The sequence below is a fragment of the Struthio camelus genome, chromosome 2, assembly GCF_040807025.1.
Source record: "Struthio camelus isolate bStrCam1 chromosome 2, bStrCam1.hap1, whole genome shotgun sequence".
Classification (NCBI taxonomy): Eukaryota; Metazoa; Chordata; class Aves; order Struthioniformes; family Struthionidae; genus Struthio; species Struthio camelus.
In genome coordinates this window covers 141,422,522-141,440,950 of record NC_090943.1, presented here as the reverse complement: position 1 = coordinate 141,440,950, position 18,429 = coordinate 141,422,522, and the positions used below count along the sequence as shown (strand labels likewise).

The following is an 18,429-nucleotide window of genomic DNA, read 5'->3' as shown; positions in this document are numbered from 1 at the left end:
CTGTTACGGTTTGTTCACGTTTTGGGGGGATTTTAATTTGAGTTTCTTGCAGGAGGGGAGTCTTTTACGACTAGGCAGTACTGTAGCAGTGCATTGCCAGGGGCTTTAAATGTACACCTGTGTGCTCTGAAGTCGGGGGTGTGATTTTCTGCCTTGGAGCTACTTGTGGTTGCTACAGAGTAGCTAGACATCTGTGTGGAAGATGGAAGCTTAAGCATCACAGTGAGGTGGATGCTGTTCTTCAGGCTGCTCTAAGCTTCATGACATCCTTATGCTCGAGAGCGTTCAGTCTAAACAAGAGGAGACATAACAAGTTGAAAATGTAAATAGCGTCTTGGGAAGATAGGAGTAAGTAGTATATATCAGGACATACAAACAAGTTGTTACTACTTGGCCATTCACAGAGCGTGCAGGTCTCCACCTGTTCAGCTCTTCTCTTGCCTCGCATTAGAGATGTTTATTAATATATGCTTTGAATCCAGATCACCTTTTTAGAAGTAGTTTAGCATGCAGGGAACTGAGTCATTTAGAAAAAGCTGGCCCCAGCTGTGGGTTTCAAGTGCAGGAATTCAAGCCTGTCACAGAATACGTCGGCTCTTCTGTCTAGTTGTTGTTCAGGGTTTTTTTTCAAGGTCTGCGTGTGTGGCAAACAGGATACGTGTGTATCTGAGCACCAAATTAGAACACACAATTACTGTAAAGGAAATCTTTCCTAACTGTGTTTATTTAAAACATAACCATGGAAGGGTGGGAGACAAAAGAACCAAAGGCATTGTAAAGTCTTCCAAGGGAAGAGACCATGGAAGATTCAGATATGTGTTAACAAGTCGTTGTAAATAGACTTGTCATTTCATTGATTCCTACCAAAATAAATACTGATTTTGCAGAAGTTCATCTTGACGCATGCTCACCTGTACGTATGTATATGAATGTGAAGCTGTGGTCTCTAACAAATATCCAATACTTTTGCTTGACCCATCATAGTAATCCCTTTCATTTGCAGACACAGCGTAAATAAGAACATTACAGATGTGCTTCAGGGTGTTATTTTAAACCTCAGATTGTTCATTCACTCGGTGTTTCCTGACGTAAAGTTCTCAATCTCATGCAGCGCTGCAAAGAGCTTGTTTGCCCTCCTCTCGCTTACAGAATGACACATATCTCCCTATAGTTGCTTTTGGAGAAGAGTGATGCTTCCTTCCTGCAAGTAGACTTGCTTAATGTTTTTAACAAAGTAGACTTGCTGCTTTAATTCCTGGTAGCTGATGGTTGTTGAGTGTTCTGCTTGGCCTAAGGAGGCCAGTTGAAATTTGGATGAACTAGTGGTGATTCCAAAACGGAGTAGCTCTATTTCAAATGTTATTATCTAAATATTTTGTCTTCTTTAGAATGAGTAGAAAGTTCCATATTGAACTGTTGGTTTAATATTAAACTTACTATTGCGAATCTTAAATGGGTCTTAAATTCACTATTAAACTGTTACTTTGACTGTTTTTATAAACAATGTTTAATCTGTTAGGTTAAGAGTGAAAATGTTAGTAGCTTTCTGCTAGTTTTTTTAATCTATAAAAAAGCTAAAAATACTAAAATAAGCATAGTAGAAATTAAGTTTTAAACTTCAGATATCATCAGTAACAAAGGTGCTATTTATCTATTCAGTCTGTCTTCAATCCTAGTGCTGGAAGCTAAGCTTTCCTAATTAGCCATAATAATGTGGTTTTGAGAGTAAAAAGGCACACCCTATTTCTAAATCTTTGTTCCTAGCACTCAGTTCAGTCCAAGAGCTTGATGTGTACCAAGAGAGCAACCTTTGCTAACTGTTGGAGTGAGTACAATACCGTGTTCGTACAATTAGTTGTGTTGTCTAGAAGCCTGCAGGAAGTTTGAAGAACTTCACAGGCTAAGGGTAGTCTGATTTCTTCCATACTAGGTGTGCCCATACAGACATGGGTAGAGAGGCAGTCTGCTTCTGACCAAATTGCTCTGGGTACCGGCAGTAGCTTAACTTTATCAGAGCATGATTTCTGGGGGCCGACTTATCTCCTCTACTGACCTCTCTTTTTGTTTGGTAAGGCAAGTTTGGGAATTTTGTGTTTTGGTTCTTCGTGTCAGTAGATGGGGGCGATTTGAATGACCTCCTCTGTCTGTGAAATTTGTTTTTATAAAGTGACCTATATTATGAACTTCATCTTCTTTGCTCTATGTATTTATACACTTGGATGTTATTGAGCTGTTTCATGTCGTCTTTTTTTTTTTCTTTGAACAGTTTTTAGCCTAGTAGTCCAGCATACCTAAAAATGGATTGAGTTGATTTGCAGTTGTTATTTTTTCTGCAAAATTGTTTATGAAGCTTCAAACAGTTGTATCTCTGTAAATCCTTAAAGGGAATAATCCATGCAAGCCTCAGATTCCACAGATGAGATCTTGCTCTCCTTCACTGAGAAGGCAGGTTGGGGTCCAGGGCTGACGTAGCAGGACTGGCGCTGAAGGGAGCCAATTGTGTTATCTACAGGGTGTCACTAGAGACAAAAGTGTGAAGTCCCAACCAAACCATTTCCTTTCAAGAATAACATTGCAACCTGCTGATTATTTGGTTATTTCTGAAAGATGCTGAATTTCTGATTTTTTTTTTTTACTTGTGGACTTCCTGAAGGATTAGTCTTGGGAACATTGTTGTTTACTGTTTTCGTGAATCGTCTTGGCTGAGCTCTTTGAAACTTCTGAAGATATAAACTTGCATATGCTCATCTTTTCTTCTTAGCAATGTCTCCAAACAGAAAGATGTGGCTAGCGTAGCATGATAGAAATGAAATAAAAATCAGTAGTATGCATCTCAGGTGTATGCATTTGGGTACTGATGATAAATGCTGCTATCAATTATAAGGACTTGCTGAAAAGGACCTGACTTAACTAGGAGGGTGTATTTAAGACTTAAAAAAAAAAAAAAAAACCTTGAAATCTTGAGATGGTCCTTCTCTACTCAGCCTTGTTAAGACCACACCTGTCCAGCTGTGGATTCCCCAGTACAAGAGAGGCATAGGGCTCCTGGAGCGAGTCCAGTGAAGGGCTGCTAAGATGAGGAGCATCTCTCCTATGAAGGAAGGCTGAGAGAGCTGGGACTGTTCAGCCTGGAGAAAAGAAGACTGAGGGGGTATCTGATCAACGTGTATAAGGATCTGAAGGGATGGTGTCAAGAGGATGAGGCCAGACTCTTCTCCGTGGTGCCCAGTCGCAGAATGAGAGGCAAAGGGCAAAAACTGCCCGTTGGCAGTTCCATCTGAACATGAGGAAAAACTTCTTTCCTGTGAGGGTGACTGAGTGCTGTCACAGGTTGCCCAAAGAGGTTGTGGAGTCTCCATTCTTGGAGATATTCCAAAGCCATCTGGACACAATCCTGTGCAACCTGCTGTGGCTGACCCTGCTTGAGCAGGGGGGTTGGACTGGGTCCCCCCCCCGGGTCCAGAGGTCCCTTCCAACCTCAACCATTCTGTGATTCTGTGAAGTGACGTGGCTCTGAAAATTCTCAGCACAAAGTGCCATTATCCAAGGTCTTGGTGAAAGGTTATCTGAACAACGAGTTGAATTCTGTTCAGCTGTGTTCAAGGACTACTAAAGTGACCAATAAAAGACCTGACTTTATAAGAGACTCAGAGAATTGATTTATTTTATCTAGCCTGCCTAGGCATTGGGACACACTCTCACTGCAATCTCTAATGCATTAGGAAATCAACTCTGTGGAAGAAAAAGCCGTTTGAACAGTAGGATAATGATAGCAGGAGAATAAATGAATTTAAGCCAACAAGAAATATTCCTAATGATTTAGAGGAATCAGGTTCTGAAGCAGCTCTCTCTGGACTGTTGGGGGTATTCATCTTGACTGACTTTTAGGATAGAAGTTGGTAAGTTTATTAAACAGACTATCTGGCATGCTTTGTGACTGTTGGGCACTGAACTGATGATCCAAAAGGTCCCTGTCCCAGTAAGAATTCAATATTTGAGTAAGTAGAACAGCTTCAACTTCTAGAAGTTATCTGAAACTAAAATACTAATTTAGAGAATATGATCATCCTGCAATGGCAAAAACTGATGTAAAGATGCCAAATCACTATATTCATGCAGCAATAAACTACAATCCCAGGTCTCTGATTCTATCTTTACATATTTAGGCTATGTTTGATTCTTTTTGTTCCTACTTCCTTAGGATTAAGGAGAATACTGTAGATTTGTATGTTATTTATGTGTACAATGGCAACAGGAGAAATATGTTCGTAGATTCCAAGAGGACATTGGGAAGGTTATACATTGCTAAAGAATTAAAAATGAACCTCCTTTTTCCATAAAAGATAAAGCTCTCTAGTGATGCAGCTTTTCTTTCTGTTCCCTGTCTTTGAACAAGAAGTCTAAATTCATTCTATTTAGCAAACATTATCGAAATGTCAAAAATATGTTTTGTCCTTTTTTTTCCTAGTTGGGGAATGGCGGTCAACGTGTACTCTACCTCTATAACCCAAGAGACTATGAGCAGACATGACATCATCGCATGGGTTAATGATATATTAGCTTTAAACTACACAAAAGTTGAACAACTCTGTTCAGGTAAGAAAGTGTTGTATGTTCTACCAATGTTTATTTAAAAACCACTTTAAAAGTCTGATTTGCTGAAAATAGAAAACTTCTAGCTTTGACATAAAACAGTTACTGTGGGAAAAGAGGCTAATGTATGTACAAACAAAGGAAACGTTTTTGCGTTCATATTAATCATGGAAAGATAACGTGCCTTGAGAAAGCATAGCAAATGTAGAGGTGAACAGCATGAATGTAGCAGAAGATAACATGGACGTAGTAGAAAAGCTGACTAAGCAAGAACAGATTACCATGGTAAGCTTTTGTATTTTAACACTACCAGGGTGGTATCTCTTGGAAGGAGACTGGACATAGATAAAATGTGACAGAATACTGAAAACCCAAGTGAATAAAATTCTCCCGCACCTGTTTGTTCCTGGTAAGGGTTCTGAAATCTTTGCTGGTATTTGCAGAAAAATACCACAGGCATGACTGTGTGAGGTGAAGAAAAACATAAATTTTAGGAAGTCGATGTTTAGCTGCTATAAGGCGTTTCAGAAGTTTGCCAGGCAAATCTGCCTGTTTCTCTTTAAATGTAACTAAACTCTTATTTTAAGTACGTTTAGTAATGAGCTCTTAGAAAAAGCAATAGTTTGAATATTTTGGACAGTTTGGTTAATGAAAGTGGGAACTACGGGATGCATGTGAAGCAACAGGGTTTGTAACTAGATAATGACTAGAAATGACACAGACAAAGGGCAATGCTTTACTAAGAACATAGATGCCCCCGGGGAGTGTTTCTTTCTGATTTCCTACTGTGATTTTTAAAACTGAAGATGTTTGTGTTGGAGGAGTTCTAACGAGATCACTTGCTCCAGACTCTAGTGACATGCTGGGAATATCTTATTTACAACCTCAGTGCTCTAATCGCATAGAACTGAAACCCTATTACCACTTCTCAGCTATTAACTGATCCAGTTGAAATGCATAAATGGGGTCTTATCTTCAGATACTTGAATTTACCTACCATTCTTGATGAGTTCCCTGTCTCATAGATGTTCCCTGAAAGGAAGAAAAAAATCATTTGAAGATGACAGCCCCGTAGCATATTCTTTAAAATTCCAAAAAAAAAAAAACCACCACTCATTTGCTGAAGCAGTCTGACTTGCTTAAAGAAATGCAGTGATTATGAAACTGAGGTTGATGAAGTGCAAGTTAAAGTGCATGCAAGTAACTGATATATACTGAGTAACTAAGGACATCAGAACAGGGGAAATACATTCTTTGACAGCTATTAAACTTGAAATCAAAATGTTATCCGTAGCTACTGTTATATTTTCATTTCTGGAAGTTAGTCTGAGTATTTACTTCTGGTGAATTGTATATTGAGGAAATCTAGGCTTGTGGATGCACGTGTGTGTTTGTGTGTGTGTATATATCTATAAAAAAGAGTGGAAAGATAAATGAAAATGCACGTTTTCTTCCTAAAATACCCAACATTTGCCATTGTTTGAAGCAGGAAGTATACTAGACAGGATAAGTTATTGATTTTTTTTTTTCCCCCCACATAGCTATTCATATGCTCCTAAACAGTTGAAAGGAAGCTTTTGAAGTTAACTCTCCATCAAGTTAAATGTGTGTGGGCTTAAAAACACAGCTTTCCCAAAATAGGGAAGAGGTGATCTAAGAAAACTTTGATTATGCAGAATACAGTGAGTTAAAAATGCTTAAGAAGATCCAGATATAGAGACTTCAGATGGGTGAGGCAGGCAGGCAGAAGTGTGGAAATTGTCACAAACTCACTGTCCCATTTTATTATGCAGCTTCTTATACAACTATTTTCTGTGACCTCCAATGAGGATTTTGGGACGTACCACAAGGGAAAAACTGAAAAAAGTTGTTTCATTAGAGTTCTTACTCCCATCCTGTGTAAAATTAAATCTTTCTTTCTTTTAGAACTTCCTGGATTGTATTAATTGCCATTGTTACTTGATGCTTTTACATTCATATCTTAATGGCTTAAACCTCTAAATTTGAATTTCCCTATTTGGCTCGATAGTCCAGCTTCATACGTACGTATTTCTGCTTCTACGATAACGTTCACTGCAATCCTAAAATGGGCTTTTATATTTTCTTGTACGAAGAAGTGTTCTCCCCTGCTAGCACAGTCCTTTCTGTGGTCCAAAGGACTTTAATGTCTGGGTTGTTCAATCTAAACTCAGCTAGATGATCGCAGACACTGGGGCCCAGTAGTCTTTTGGACTAGTTCCTTTCCATTTGAGGCTGCGTCGTTCATTTCTCACATGCTGTTGCAAGTCGTCCCTGTAGGTAGTGAAGGCAGAAGGAAAAGAAACTGTGGGAATCTTTCTATATTTAGTGTAGTTTACCATGTAAACTAGGAGGAGTTTATTTAATGTACGTGTAGTTTATTTAGTGTAGTTTACCCGATGGAAACTAGGAGGAGTGGTAGCACAAATGACCACGAGCCAACTGAGAGGCATACCACCAGCAGGTACAGGATGGACCATAGCGTGAGAACTGATGGTCTCTTTTATTCATTCTAGCATTCCTTTAGTTGATGTTCCTTAAAGCATTTGCAGCCTTCGTGCAGCTTAACATTAGTTTCCCTAGAATATGAGCATTTCTCAAAAACTTCAAAGAGAATGAGTATGTGGGAAGCTCTGTAACACAATGAAGCATTTCACAGCATTAATGGTAAGTTACAGAGCCACTGTAACCGGATTTTTATAAACTAATATAAAATTGTATGGGCATTTGCTTCTTTTCAAGAAAAAGGTGTTAAGATTTGTCATGTTGTTATATGAATATTCACTTTGTATTCATTTCTTGTAATATGGAGACCAGAAAAAGCTAAAAACAAGGCCCCCCAAAAGTAGGGGAATTTGTGCAGCAGTTTGAATGAAAAGCACAAAGGTTTTTTGTTTGTTTGTTTGTTTTTAGGAGGCCTGAGCCACCTACTTGTGATTGGCACTGCCTTTATATTCTGATGTTCAGCACCTGAATGCAAGACCTTATGTGTGCCTACATTTTGCATCTGGCCTAGCACTAGTTTTGGACATTTTGAGCTTAAGCAATGAGGAATAATGTGACATTCTACCTTTACTAATGGTTTTATGCAGGGTTTTCGAGCTCTGAATAAGCTACATAAAGCTTAATGTGACAGTTCTTAATAAAGAAAAAGTAATCAGCCCTGTTTTTCCACTGCTGTGGAGAAGTAGCTTTGATAGGCTACGTGCTGTGGAAATGCCAGCCTGTTTCCCAGTTGCCAGTTACAGGAACAGAGCTGGGATGAGAAGCAGCAAAGGAAGAAGCTGGCTTAGTCATAAAATATTTGTATTCTTTTGAGTCTCAGATGTGTTTTTGTCCTTGCTAAGTAGGCCGAGCAAAGTGTAGTGTCCCCTGAGCTTTCTGAATGCCTGCTGTAGTAGTGATGTGCCAAAAAGACCAGGTTATGGATGAATACAGCCCTGGAGGGTCTAAATTTAGTCTGCAGCTCCTCTGGTAGTTTAGTTTTGACAATACAAGTGGGGGAAAAACTCTCTGAGCATCTCAAGGCAATAGAATTCTCTTAGCTTTAGGTGGGTGTCGTTTTGTCAGTATTAGTCTCCAGGCTGACTTTCTGCGATACTGTTAACCTGATTATGAAATCTGTAAACCACAGTTATGATTTAAGATATAGTGCATTGCCTTTAGGTGGGCATTAGACTCGGGAGCACTTAATTTGAGACAGGTGAATGAATAATAATAGAGAAGAACTGATAGGATTTAATGAAGTAGGAGCCCCTGTGCAGGAGCCATATGCATGGGGAATAGGAGTTTCAAATGAACTCTGACACTATTTGTTTCTTACGAGTCATGCTATTTTTGTAATGAATAAACAGTGACTTTTTAAGAATCCTAACTAAGTAGCTTATAACTGAATTTTCTTTACTAAGACTGTTTTTCATCTATAGGGAATACGGAGTTTTTGGCTGCTACATGAGAGTATAATCAAAATAAGAATCAGGCGGGAGACCATGGCAGAAAATTACAGAGGGTTTGCATATGAATTGTAAAGAAACAACACAAAGAGTACAAGTTGTGTAAGTTATGAGCAAAGAAACTAGAAATGGTATATGTATATAGAAAAAAAAAATGCAGCCTGAAGTGAAGTGTAAGTTGTGGCTCAGCTAAACTCAAGTGATCCTTTGAGGTGAAGCAGATACAGAATTTCAACTTATTTTCTTACTGCACTTGAAAATTCTCCATAGAATTATAAACTTGCAAATTGTCTGGCCTCCAGTGTGTAGAGACCTTCTGTCTTTCAGGATTTGTGTTCAGGGATCGAGGATTAAATGCATTTTTTTTTTCCTGCCTTGCTTTTAATAAATGTCCATATTGTAAATTGAGAATGTAGAGCACATGCATTTTGAAATTTTAGGCTGTGATGCTTTCTTCACAGACGCCTGGGTAAAGGTAGTCACAACCAGGAATTTTCCATGTGGTGACTGCTGGAATTATACTATATCTTGATTGGAGTTCCTTCTACTGTAAAAATGTGCTGTGGCCACTTTATGGATAAATTTTTTGATATTCTCCCCCTCCCCCCCCCCAAAAAAAAAAAAACCAGAAGAAAGGAAAGCAGAGAGAAGATAGGGCAGATGTCGTTTGGTCTTTGACTTTGTGTTGTCTCTGCAGCTTGGGTTTTTTGGGAGAACTTCATCACAGTCTGTATTGGCCTGTTGCCCCTCTGACTGGTGATTTGCAGTGAGGAGACTCAGTCTTTGCTTGTGAAGGTTTTCAGATGCGTTTTGGTGTCTGGATGCCTTGCAGAAAGCACTCTGCTCGGGGTCTACTCACTAGGTTTACCAGTCCGGCAGCATTTGGAGCGCAGCCATCCTGCATCCAGCACCAGCCTGTCTCAAGGCCCTTCAGTATCAGTACAAAGCAAGATGCCAGGCAAGCTCGCTTTGAGGCATGCTCAGTATTAGAATGGGCTTTTCTCTCTAGCTTTGATCTGGTGCACGCAGTAAAGATCTCTTTGAGTGCAAGGCTGAGGTGACTTGATGAGAAGTTCACTTGCAAGACAGAGAGATGGTGAGAAGGAATTTTTCTTCTGCTTGTCATTTGTATATATGCAAAGAGAGTGCGTTTGGTGATTTGGTTGCATAGTATTTGTTTCAATTTTCCTGTCTCTGGAGAGGTGTATTTTGCTCAATGTCCATGTTAACCCATAAACTTCCTACGTAAGTATAACTAAAATCTGTATTATAGGACCTTGTTGAAGCATTTGGTGCCAGCGTGGTTTCTGCACATGTCGGTGTACTGGTGCGGGCTGAGCTGAAGCATATTTCAACATTGTTTTTTCTCAGCTTGCAACGTTGCAAAGCCTCCCTCTCTAGAGTAACTTGGAAACATGGTTAAAACATGGCTTGATCCCATATGCACTCTGAAGCCAAGGCATGTTTCAAGGAACTGACATGTTGTACTGGGATCCTGCAACAGTGAGGACCCTCAGTGTAAATGACTCCTTAATGTCTTCCATACGATGTTTAGGATTAAAGGAATACAATAGATGTTGATGATAGGATTTAAGTTCGTTTCCAAAACTTTCTAAGGAAGCTTGCAAAGTAGTATCATGAGACTTTCAGCCAATACTAATTCTTTCTTAAAATGTCATTCATTAAGAATTCAGAAGGAATAGAACTTAAACAAGGTTTTCACTCTTTTATTTAAATACTCATAACATTGTCACTCAATCTCCCTCCTTTTCTTAAAGAGCTTGTCAGATTTAGCCTGCAATTTTTTTTAGGCATAGTGGAAGACCCAGCTATTTTAAATTACATGGGAAATATGTTTTCTGAAATTGCTTTCTTCTGCCCGTTTCAAAATTAATGAATTCCAAAATAAATTATTACTAAAAAATTAAGTATTAAAAACTCTGCTGTGCATAATTCACGAGCAGCTTACTGATTCACGTACTTAAGAAATTGAGAATACAAGTTAACACAGGGGAAGCCTCCCTCCAGTATGCATTATTTAAAATGTTCGGTGGATATCTGGATTGTGTCATACAAATCCCTCCCTGTGTGGCATAGGATGTTCTGAAGCACAAGTAATTTAGAAGCATGTCTCAATAATGGTCAGTAAGGCTTGTAGGAAGTAGACAGTTCTGTATGTTTTCTGTGGCAGCAAAGCTGCTTTAAGAGATTCCTGTCTGTATGAAGGCACTCATGCTGCCTGCACTGAGTCAGTTGTGCCCATGCAACTATTTGCAGGACTGTACTCTCTGCTGCATCACCTTGTTCTTTGCCTTTTTTTTTTTTTTTTTAATGCCCTCAGAAGACTGTTACTGGGAAGGGGAAGTTCAAAACAGAGTTGCTTCGTTGATGGTTTAGAGCACAGCCGCATGAACAGTGGCTTTGTTACTGCTAAGCAGGCAGTAAATTGCAGTGGGCTGGAACGTGCACCAGGAAGTGGGCTGGAACCTCTTAAATCAGGTTATTTCATTGGAGCAATTGAACTGTGCGTTGATCTGTGCCCTAGGTCATATAGGTGCTGCTGGAAAGGCATTAGGAATATGAAGACTGTGCCTTCCAGTGAAGTGCTCGACGGCAACTGTACTGTGTATTACCCATGTGGCTGTGTGCATTACAACTTCACGCTCACAGACTGGCCCCGTTATTACCAAAAGTGTTTTTAAAAACTACTGAAGCGTGGCATGACAGAGCATACTCATTTGAAATCTAAATGAAAATCTAAACTTTATACTCTGATATCTAAATCAAAAACCTACTCTGTAGCTATTTCAAAAGCATTTCTAAGGAGGCGATTCTGGGAAGTCTGAGCTAAAAGGTGAGGCCAAAATGCTGCTATAGTGTAAACAGTCAATGCTGGCCTCTGCAGTTTTTTTCCTTTCTCATCAAAACTATTATGTCACACGTGCTCTTTGCAAGATTTTTTTTTGTCCCATCAACAGAAATACTGAGTGTGTGTACATTCCCATCAGCGTTAGTAACCATCACTTACGAATTAAAGTGCTTATGACTAATATACACACAAATAATGCTGTATTTTCCAAGGACATGGTGACGTTGTTGCAACTTCAGGGTGAATGAATATTTTGAAGGAATTTGTATCAAATGTCATTGGATAGATGTTATAAGGTTATCTGAAAAAAATTTTCCGGGGGGGGGGGGGGGGGGGAGTTCTTAACTTCCAAGAAAAATGTGCAATTAGCCGCCTTCCAAATACAGTTTTTAAAAAATGACTAGCTGAAAATAGGTGCTACTAAGACATGCTTGAAATGTCTGAACTTGAATTGCATGCTACTTTAGAAGCATGTTCTTTCTTCCTAAACATTCCCAGCAAAGCACAAGTGTAGAACTTAGTTTCTCTTGCTGTGGTTTTGACCTTAGAGTTAGAATAAGATGCCCCCTCTTACACAGACAGGCCTCGTCTGCTCCCATGTTGTCTGGTGTGGTTTTGTGTCTCTTTCTGGGATCTTTTGACTGTACACTGCAGGGAGTGGAGGGATGAACAGGGAGAGACAGTGTCTTCTGCTAGTTGATGTGAGGGATTGGTCTGACTCCTCCTGCAAGGGGACAAAGAGCAAGCTGGGAACAGCTGAGCTTATTTTATGCTATTTCACGTTAAAAGAGGAAATTGAATTGCGAATAATTATTTCAGTAGCCCTTTTTAAACATATAAACGTAACTGCTCAAAAAATAGGCACCTAACCTGGCTCTCCAGCTGAAGTTTAAGGCCTTTCATAGAAAGCAACAATGTCTCTGAGTGGTAAACTTGAGTAAACAGCATTCTGTTGTGTTCATTGCTGTATGCTTTAATTTCCTTGTAATTTAAATAGTCAGAAGCAAAAGTATCCTTGATTATCCGGAACACACTTTTTGCATTTGTGGAGTGATAGATGAGGAGGTGGGAAAATGAGGAGAAAGGAGAAAAATGAAATCCATGATGCTGAGAGTCCGTATGGCTCGGAGCAAACTATAAGACAGTACGAACAGACTGGCAAGGAGAAGCAGGGAAAGGGGTAGGAGGGTATAGGGGGAAAAGCTAGAACAATTTCAACTTTGTGTACTAAAAGGAGGAATAGAGGAAGATTATCTACACCCTTGAAAATGGTGCGGAAAACATTCTGATTTTTTTAAACATGGTAGAAATTTCCAGCATTGCTACTGCAACAGCTTTTAAACAGTCACCTTTTCAATCCTGCGCTGCTGCTTCTGTCCTTTGATTCCGCCCCAGCGCCCCTTCCCCTGCCGGAGCAGCGCCTGCCCGCTCGGCGCTGCGCCCCGAGCCTCGCGAAGGGAACCCGGCAAAAGCCAGCGGCTGCCTGGCAGCGTGGCTTGGCGCGCGCCCGCGTCCGCACCCAAGCCCTGCGCGCGCAGTGGTGCTGCTCGCCTGCGAGATCCCAGCTGCAGTGAAACCCCTCCGGAAGGGGGTGGGAGGGGGGAATGAGCCTTACACCTCCCTTCGGTCAGAAGCAGCAGTATCAAACGTGCCAGCCGGATTCAAGGCTAGTGAGTCTCGTAACAGTGGCTTCGCTCAGTTATTTTCCTATAAATATTTTAAATAGGTCAAACAGACCCGTTTTGCCCTTAGTTTTGTATGCGAGCTAACTCCAGCAGCGTGGCGTCAGCAGTCTGTTGCTGTGCCTTTCGCGCTGAAAGCAAGCGCAGGATTTCCACTCACCGACCCGGTCGAGAGCGGGGACTGCTTGTCGGCGGGCAGTCCAGCCCAGCCGCGTTTGCAAGCGCTTTTTGGGACCCTGCCTCTGAATAGCTCCTGTAATCAATGGCTACTTCAATATTCTACATCAGCAAATGAAATGGGTTTTGCACTGTGACTCTAAGTTGCCTGTGTTAGCTGAAACCGAGTAGGAGGGTTTTAACACTGACGCATCCACCACGTTCTCAGTAATCCCTCTGCTGGAGTGCTACCAGCTATAATCTTCATCTTTCGTTTGAAGAGATTTCAAATGGTTTCTTTGTGTGTGTGCATGTTTATGTATATAAAACAGTTTTCTGGTAACAGAGACATAATAGCTCTGAGATAGCAATTCTGGCTGGGTAGTGTTTTCAACACCTATGCATGTGTTTGTTAAGAATTTTTTTTTTTAATATAGTGGCATAAAACCCCTTTTTGTTCACATAAATTATGCAAGAGTTATCTATCGGAAGCCATGGTGTCATTATGTCTTGCTGTTCCCATTATGTTTTGTTAAAAGTATTCATTTCCCCTGCAGCTATATGGAAAGTTCAGCTGTGTAGTAAGTTGAATAGGCCCAAAATGATCTCCAGTGTGCAGAGGACCAAGTGTCTTTATATGCTGTGGCTTAGTGGTCTTGTGTTACTTGAGTAGGACTGCCCTTTCCGCTCGCGCTGTGAGATCTCAGCAGCTAGCTGTCGGTGGAGAAAGTGGCATCCTGACTCTACCACATGAAGGTTTAGCATTGAAATGCAAAATGAGAGCTATCAATTAATTTACAAGCTTTAGGGGGTAAAACTATGAATAAATATCTATATAATATTTATATTATAACACAAAATTTATAAAATGAAATAATTGCATATATCTTTATTTGTAATATAGATATATCTAAGCGTGGTGTCAAAAATCAGGCCTGTCATTAGTCACAGTTAACTGTAATGACACTTTTGATTTTTTCTGTTGCAGTGGTAGGTAGGCCTCTGCCTTCTGGGAGTCAAGAAGAATTTCTTCTTTCTGTATTTTATAGTGTTTAGTTCAGCCTGTGTTTGTGTGTTGCTGCAGTACTTCAAGAAGGAGCGCTGTAATAAATTGTGTTTGTCAATGTAATAAAATCTTATTGCTGGGGAAGTGGTCTGGCAGCAGAATTCAGTATTGTATCGGAGACCACGGATCAGGTTTATGCTGTGATGTGGACGTATTCCAGTGTTTCCTGCCCTTGAGCATTGTGCAAACCCGGAACCATCTCCTGGCTGACAAAAAGTATGGAGACAATTGCCAGAATGATGAGAAGAAAGCACAGAGAAGCATTTTAACTGGGGTCTTAAGCCTAGTAAGACTCTATCTAGAGGCATGCAAAAGGAATTTGTGTTACCAGCAGAAGGAAAAAAATCTCATGTGAACACTTTAGGTTTCTACTTTTCTAACAGGATATAGATGAAAGGTTGTGCAGTGAATTTTCAAAGCCTTCAGGCGGTTACTTAGATATCAGAGTAAAGCTTATAATTGGGGTGGGGGGATGAAAGGACAGAGTTAGGAACAAGTTCAATTTATAACATGAAATAATTGCATAATAATCATTTTGCATGAAATGAAATAGTAATACATGTAATCAAGTGATACGGTTATCTGTATATACTTATTTTCAACTGACGTTTTTCTGTTGGCCCATAATTACGGGTGTTCTTTTGCTCAGGATGAGTTTTGAATAACTAATTTTATTTATATAGCTTTATATAAGAAGATGCAAGTGTGTCATCTGACGTTTGTAACTTGCCAGAAGGCTCCTTTTCCTTTAGGGAATATTTTACTTTGATTCCTCATCATATCAAAACCATTGCAAACAGCTAAGTACAAGGTGTCCTTGGAAAATCAGTTTTTTTTTTTTTAAGCTTTCCCCCACAAAGCTAGGTAACACAAAGAATTTAAAAAGATAGTTTTCAGCACTAAAGCTTGATCTTGGTTAGTCCCTTCTCAAATCTCATATCAATATTTTAGATAACTTTTTTGGACTCCAGTCTTAGTCTGCTTCTCTTTTGGGGAAGTTACAAGCTCTGTAACTCTTCACTTGATGAGTGAGTGGATTTAGAGAATGAAAACTATCTGGTACGTAAGGTTGGTCCTTTCAAAATGCATGCACATTGGTAGGGGAAAATGTGGTAAAGTTTAAATTACTGTTGCCCCTCCTGGTAAACTGGAGAGATCAGGAGCCAATTTTGTTAATTTGGCCTCTATCTGAGCACTAAATAGCATTATTTTTTGATGAAAGTAGTTCTTGTAGATACTGAGCTAAACCGTTAGGTGAGATCTTGACACATTTATCGAAACTGATCTGCACTAAATGCATGAAAGCCCTTTCTGCAGAAGTGAAGTGTAACTTGTGATGAGTAATTAGGTGGTCACTCCCCTGGCCTGTGCACTCGCTGGAGGTGACAACGCTCCCCACTTCTGTACTTTCGAAGTGGCCTTTGGTGAATCCATGTCACGTATAAAGCACTGCGTGGAGTAGAGAACTCTCTTCTAAAGAACTGAAATCGTTTTTCCTCCGATTTCCTCAAACATTTTCAGCTTTAATTTTCCAAACGCTTGAGCACGGCAGTAGTAAAAACTTCTTTGGCAAAAGATACTGACATGAAAATGTTCTAGGAGGAAGAACTCTGCAGACAATAACTACTACCCCTATTAATTGTATTCAGTACATGTTTTAGAGATTTTGCCAGAACCACTCTGTGCTGGATTACACATGCGCACACACACGCTCCTGTGTGCTAATAGCTAAATTCACATAGCCCTTGAAGTTGAACTAAGTAGCCTTGTTTTGATTGGGAACTAAAGCTGACGGCCCAGCTTACGAAATCTGTGGACAGCAGGTGGATGATGCTAAGGGCTGCTTATGGAAATGTTTCTTACTGAAGATGCAGGGTCAGTAGCGATGTTTGTTTTCAGAGGGGAGAAAGCTGACTAGTGTGTATTCATGAGCTGGAGCTTTGCAATCTTGTTTTTAAACCATGGTTTGGTGCAATCCTGAGTGATTGCTGTGGGCTTGATTGCCACTGGGCTGCAGAATAGCTTGCAAGTTCTGAGTGCCATCTTCTCACTCTGTGGACAGTTCTACTGTCTATAGGGTCTCCAAGAACATCAGTTTTTAATGGAAGAAAAAGATTTACACTTTGTTAGCCATGATGATTCTTCAGATGTTACACAACAGTGCTTCATGCATCCAGACTGAACGGAAAAACTCTGTATTCGTCATACTGTTCAGCGTACAGTAGCTAAGTGGGTCTTTGGTTCATACTCTTAGAATGAATTACAGCAGTGACTTATTCAGCACAGCTGCTTTCTCCTCTGACGATAAACGACACTTGGTCTTAGGTGGGTGCCTCTGGATTAATGTCAATTCACTCTCTTGATATAGGAGCAGCTTACTGCCAGTTCATGGATATGTTGTTCCCAGGGTGCATTAGCTTGAAGAAAGTAAAGTTTCAAGCAAAGCTGGAGCATGAATACATTCACAACTTCAAACTTCTGCAAGCATCATTTAAAAGAATGAATGTCGATAAGGTAGGCATTCTATATTTATATTTCAACCGCTACAAGTTTCACAAATTGTATAAACTGGTTAAAGTCAACAAACAGAGAAAACAAACCTCAAAATGCTTGTGGTCCATTTTTTCAAACTTTGGATTCTGAACTGGAGTTACAAGTTCTGTGTGAAAATGTTCTTCCTGACCTTTCAACATCTGAAAAGGGTATTTAGGCATGAGGAAAGAAATTTGGCGTGCTCCGTTTAGGTACAGAGTGAAAATTGAGTCCATGTGTCTGTTGGGGAGTTGTGCAACCTAACTCACTATGTCATAATATCAGAGACCCTTTTGATAAAATACCATCTGTCAGAAATTCCTTACCATCAGTGAACACTAAGGCCTTAATTTTAGATGCAGTGAGATTACTGATGCCCTGAATTTCCAGCAAAATAACTTGAAAATATGCTGTTCTTATAAGCATTGCATATTTCTTGTCCAAAACTGGATTTAAGGAATTCAAAGTATTCAAGGACTGGAACAATTTGCCCGGTGATCTAATAGGTTGACCAGCGCATAAGAACTTTTAAAGCAGAAATGGAAGTCTCTCGTAAATTGCGTTGTAGTTCAACCATAAAGCACTGGTTTTCTGCTTGAATGTATGAATTTGGTGGACATGCAGATATAAACTACTACGTTCATAAAAATGAATAATAAAAGCTGTGTTGTTTGTTTTGCACAGATGCAATACCTGCATATCATTCTAAGGTCCTGTGCTGGCCTTTGGTGGTAGTGCCTTCTTCTGAAACTTAAATAGTCTTACTAGAGATTCCTGTTAGACTTTTATAAAGCAGTCTACTGTGGATGCTTCTATTTAAAGTATATTTTGCTAGTAAAGCATTGGAAGGCCTAATAAAGCTGAATTTTTCTATAGGGAGAAAACTATTTTTCTGTAGGGAGAAAACTTGCTATACTTTCTCAGTGTAGCACTACACATACAAATGGAACAATCTGACAGGTTACGCAAAATGCTATGTGAACTCTTGTTAGAGTACTCTAAACTTCTAAAATGCTATGCATTTGTTTAGTCTTGAAGGAGAAATGAAAACTACAAGGCTTCTATCTATCCTTTTTCCAGCTGAAAATTGAATGCTCTTAACATCCATTTAACTTGGTTCTTCAGGCAGCAGTGTGAGTTTAAGCAAGACGGAGTGGCCCTCCTTCTGCAACATTCCCTTTGTAGTCCCCATCTGCCCACAGAGTCTGGGGAGTTTGAGTGTCCTGCAGTGCAGAGGAGAACCCCATCGTTACACTGTAATATTGGCATGGGTCGCCTTTTGGAGGCTTCATTTCTGTGAAAAATTTTGCAAGATGCTGATGCGGAGACATCCTCATAGCCTCTCTTCTGTTTTAAGTAAAACTTCATAGACGTTTTAGTCAACTTTGCCCATCAACAAACTATTCTATGCACAGCTATGTGTGGAAGGGAGAAGTTACAAGGTTAAAACCTCAAGGTTAGTGTTAAGCGTACTACCAAAATGTAGGCTGGTTTGAACTTCAACGTGTCTTGTGAAAGTTGCTTAGCTTTTGTAGTTCAGACACTAGAAAAGAGAGAAAG

General features: G+C 39.9%; 1 protein-coding gene across 5 annotated transcripts in view; it reads left to right on the top strand.

Moving 5' to 3' along the window:
- MAPRE2 (microtubule associated protein RP/EB family member 2) overlaps positions 1-18,429 on the top strand; it is a 104,174-nt gene that overhangs the window by 60,352 nt on the left and 25,393 nt on the right. For 4 of the 5 annotated variants that reach the window (XM_068932770.1, XM_068932771.1, XM_068932768.1 and 1 more), the window contains 2 exons: positions 4,469-4,596; positions 16,706-16,851. In XM_068932770.1, the coding sequence (XP_068788871.1) occupies positions 4,476-4,596; positions 16,706-16,851 (267 nt within the window). In that variant the 5' untranslated portion in view covers positions 4,469-4,475. Of the gene's footprint in view, positions 1-3,721; positions 3,900-4,468; positions 4,597-16,705; positions 16,852-18,429 lie in introns of those variants that run through there. The other variant, XM_009683092.2, reaches the window with a different exon arrangement.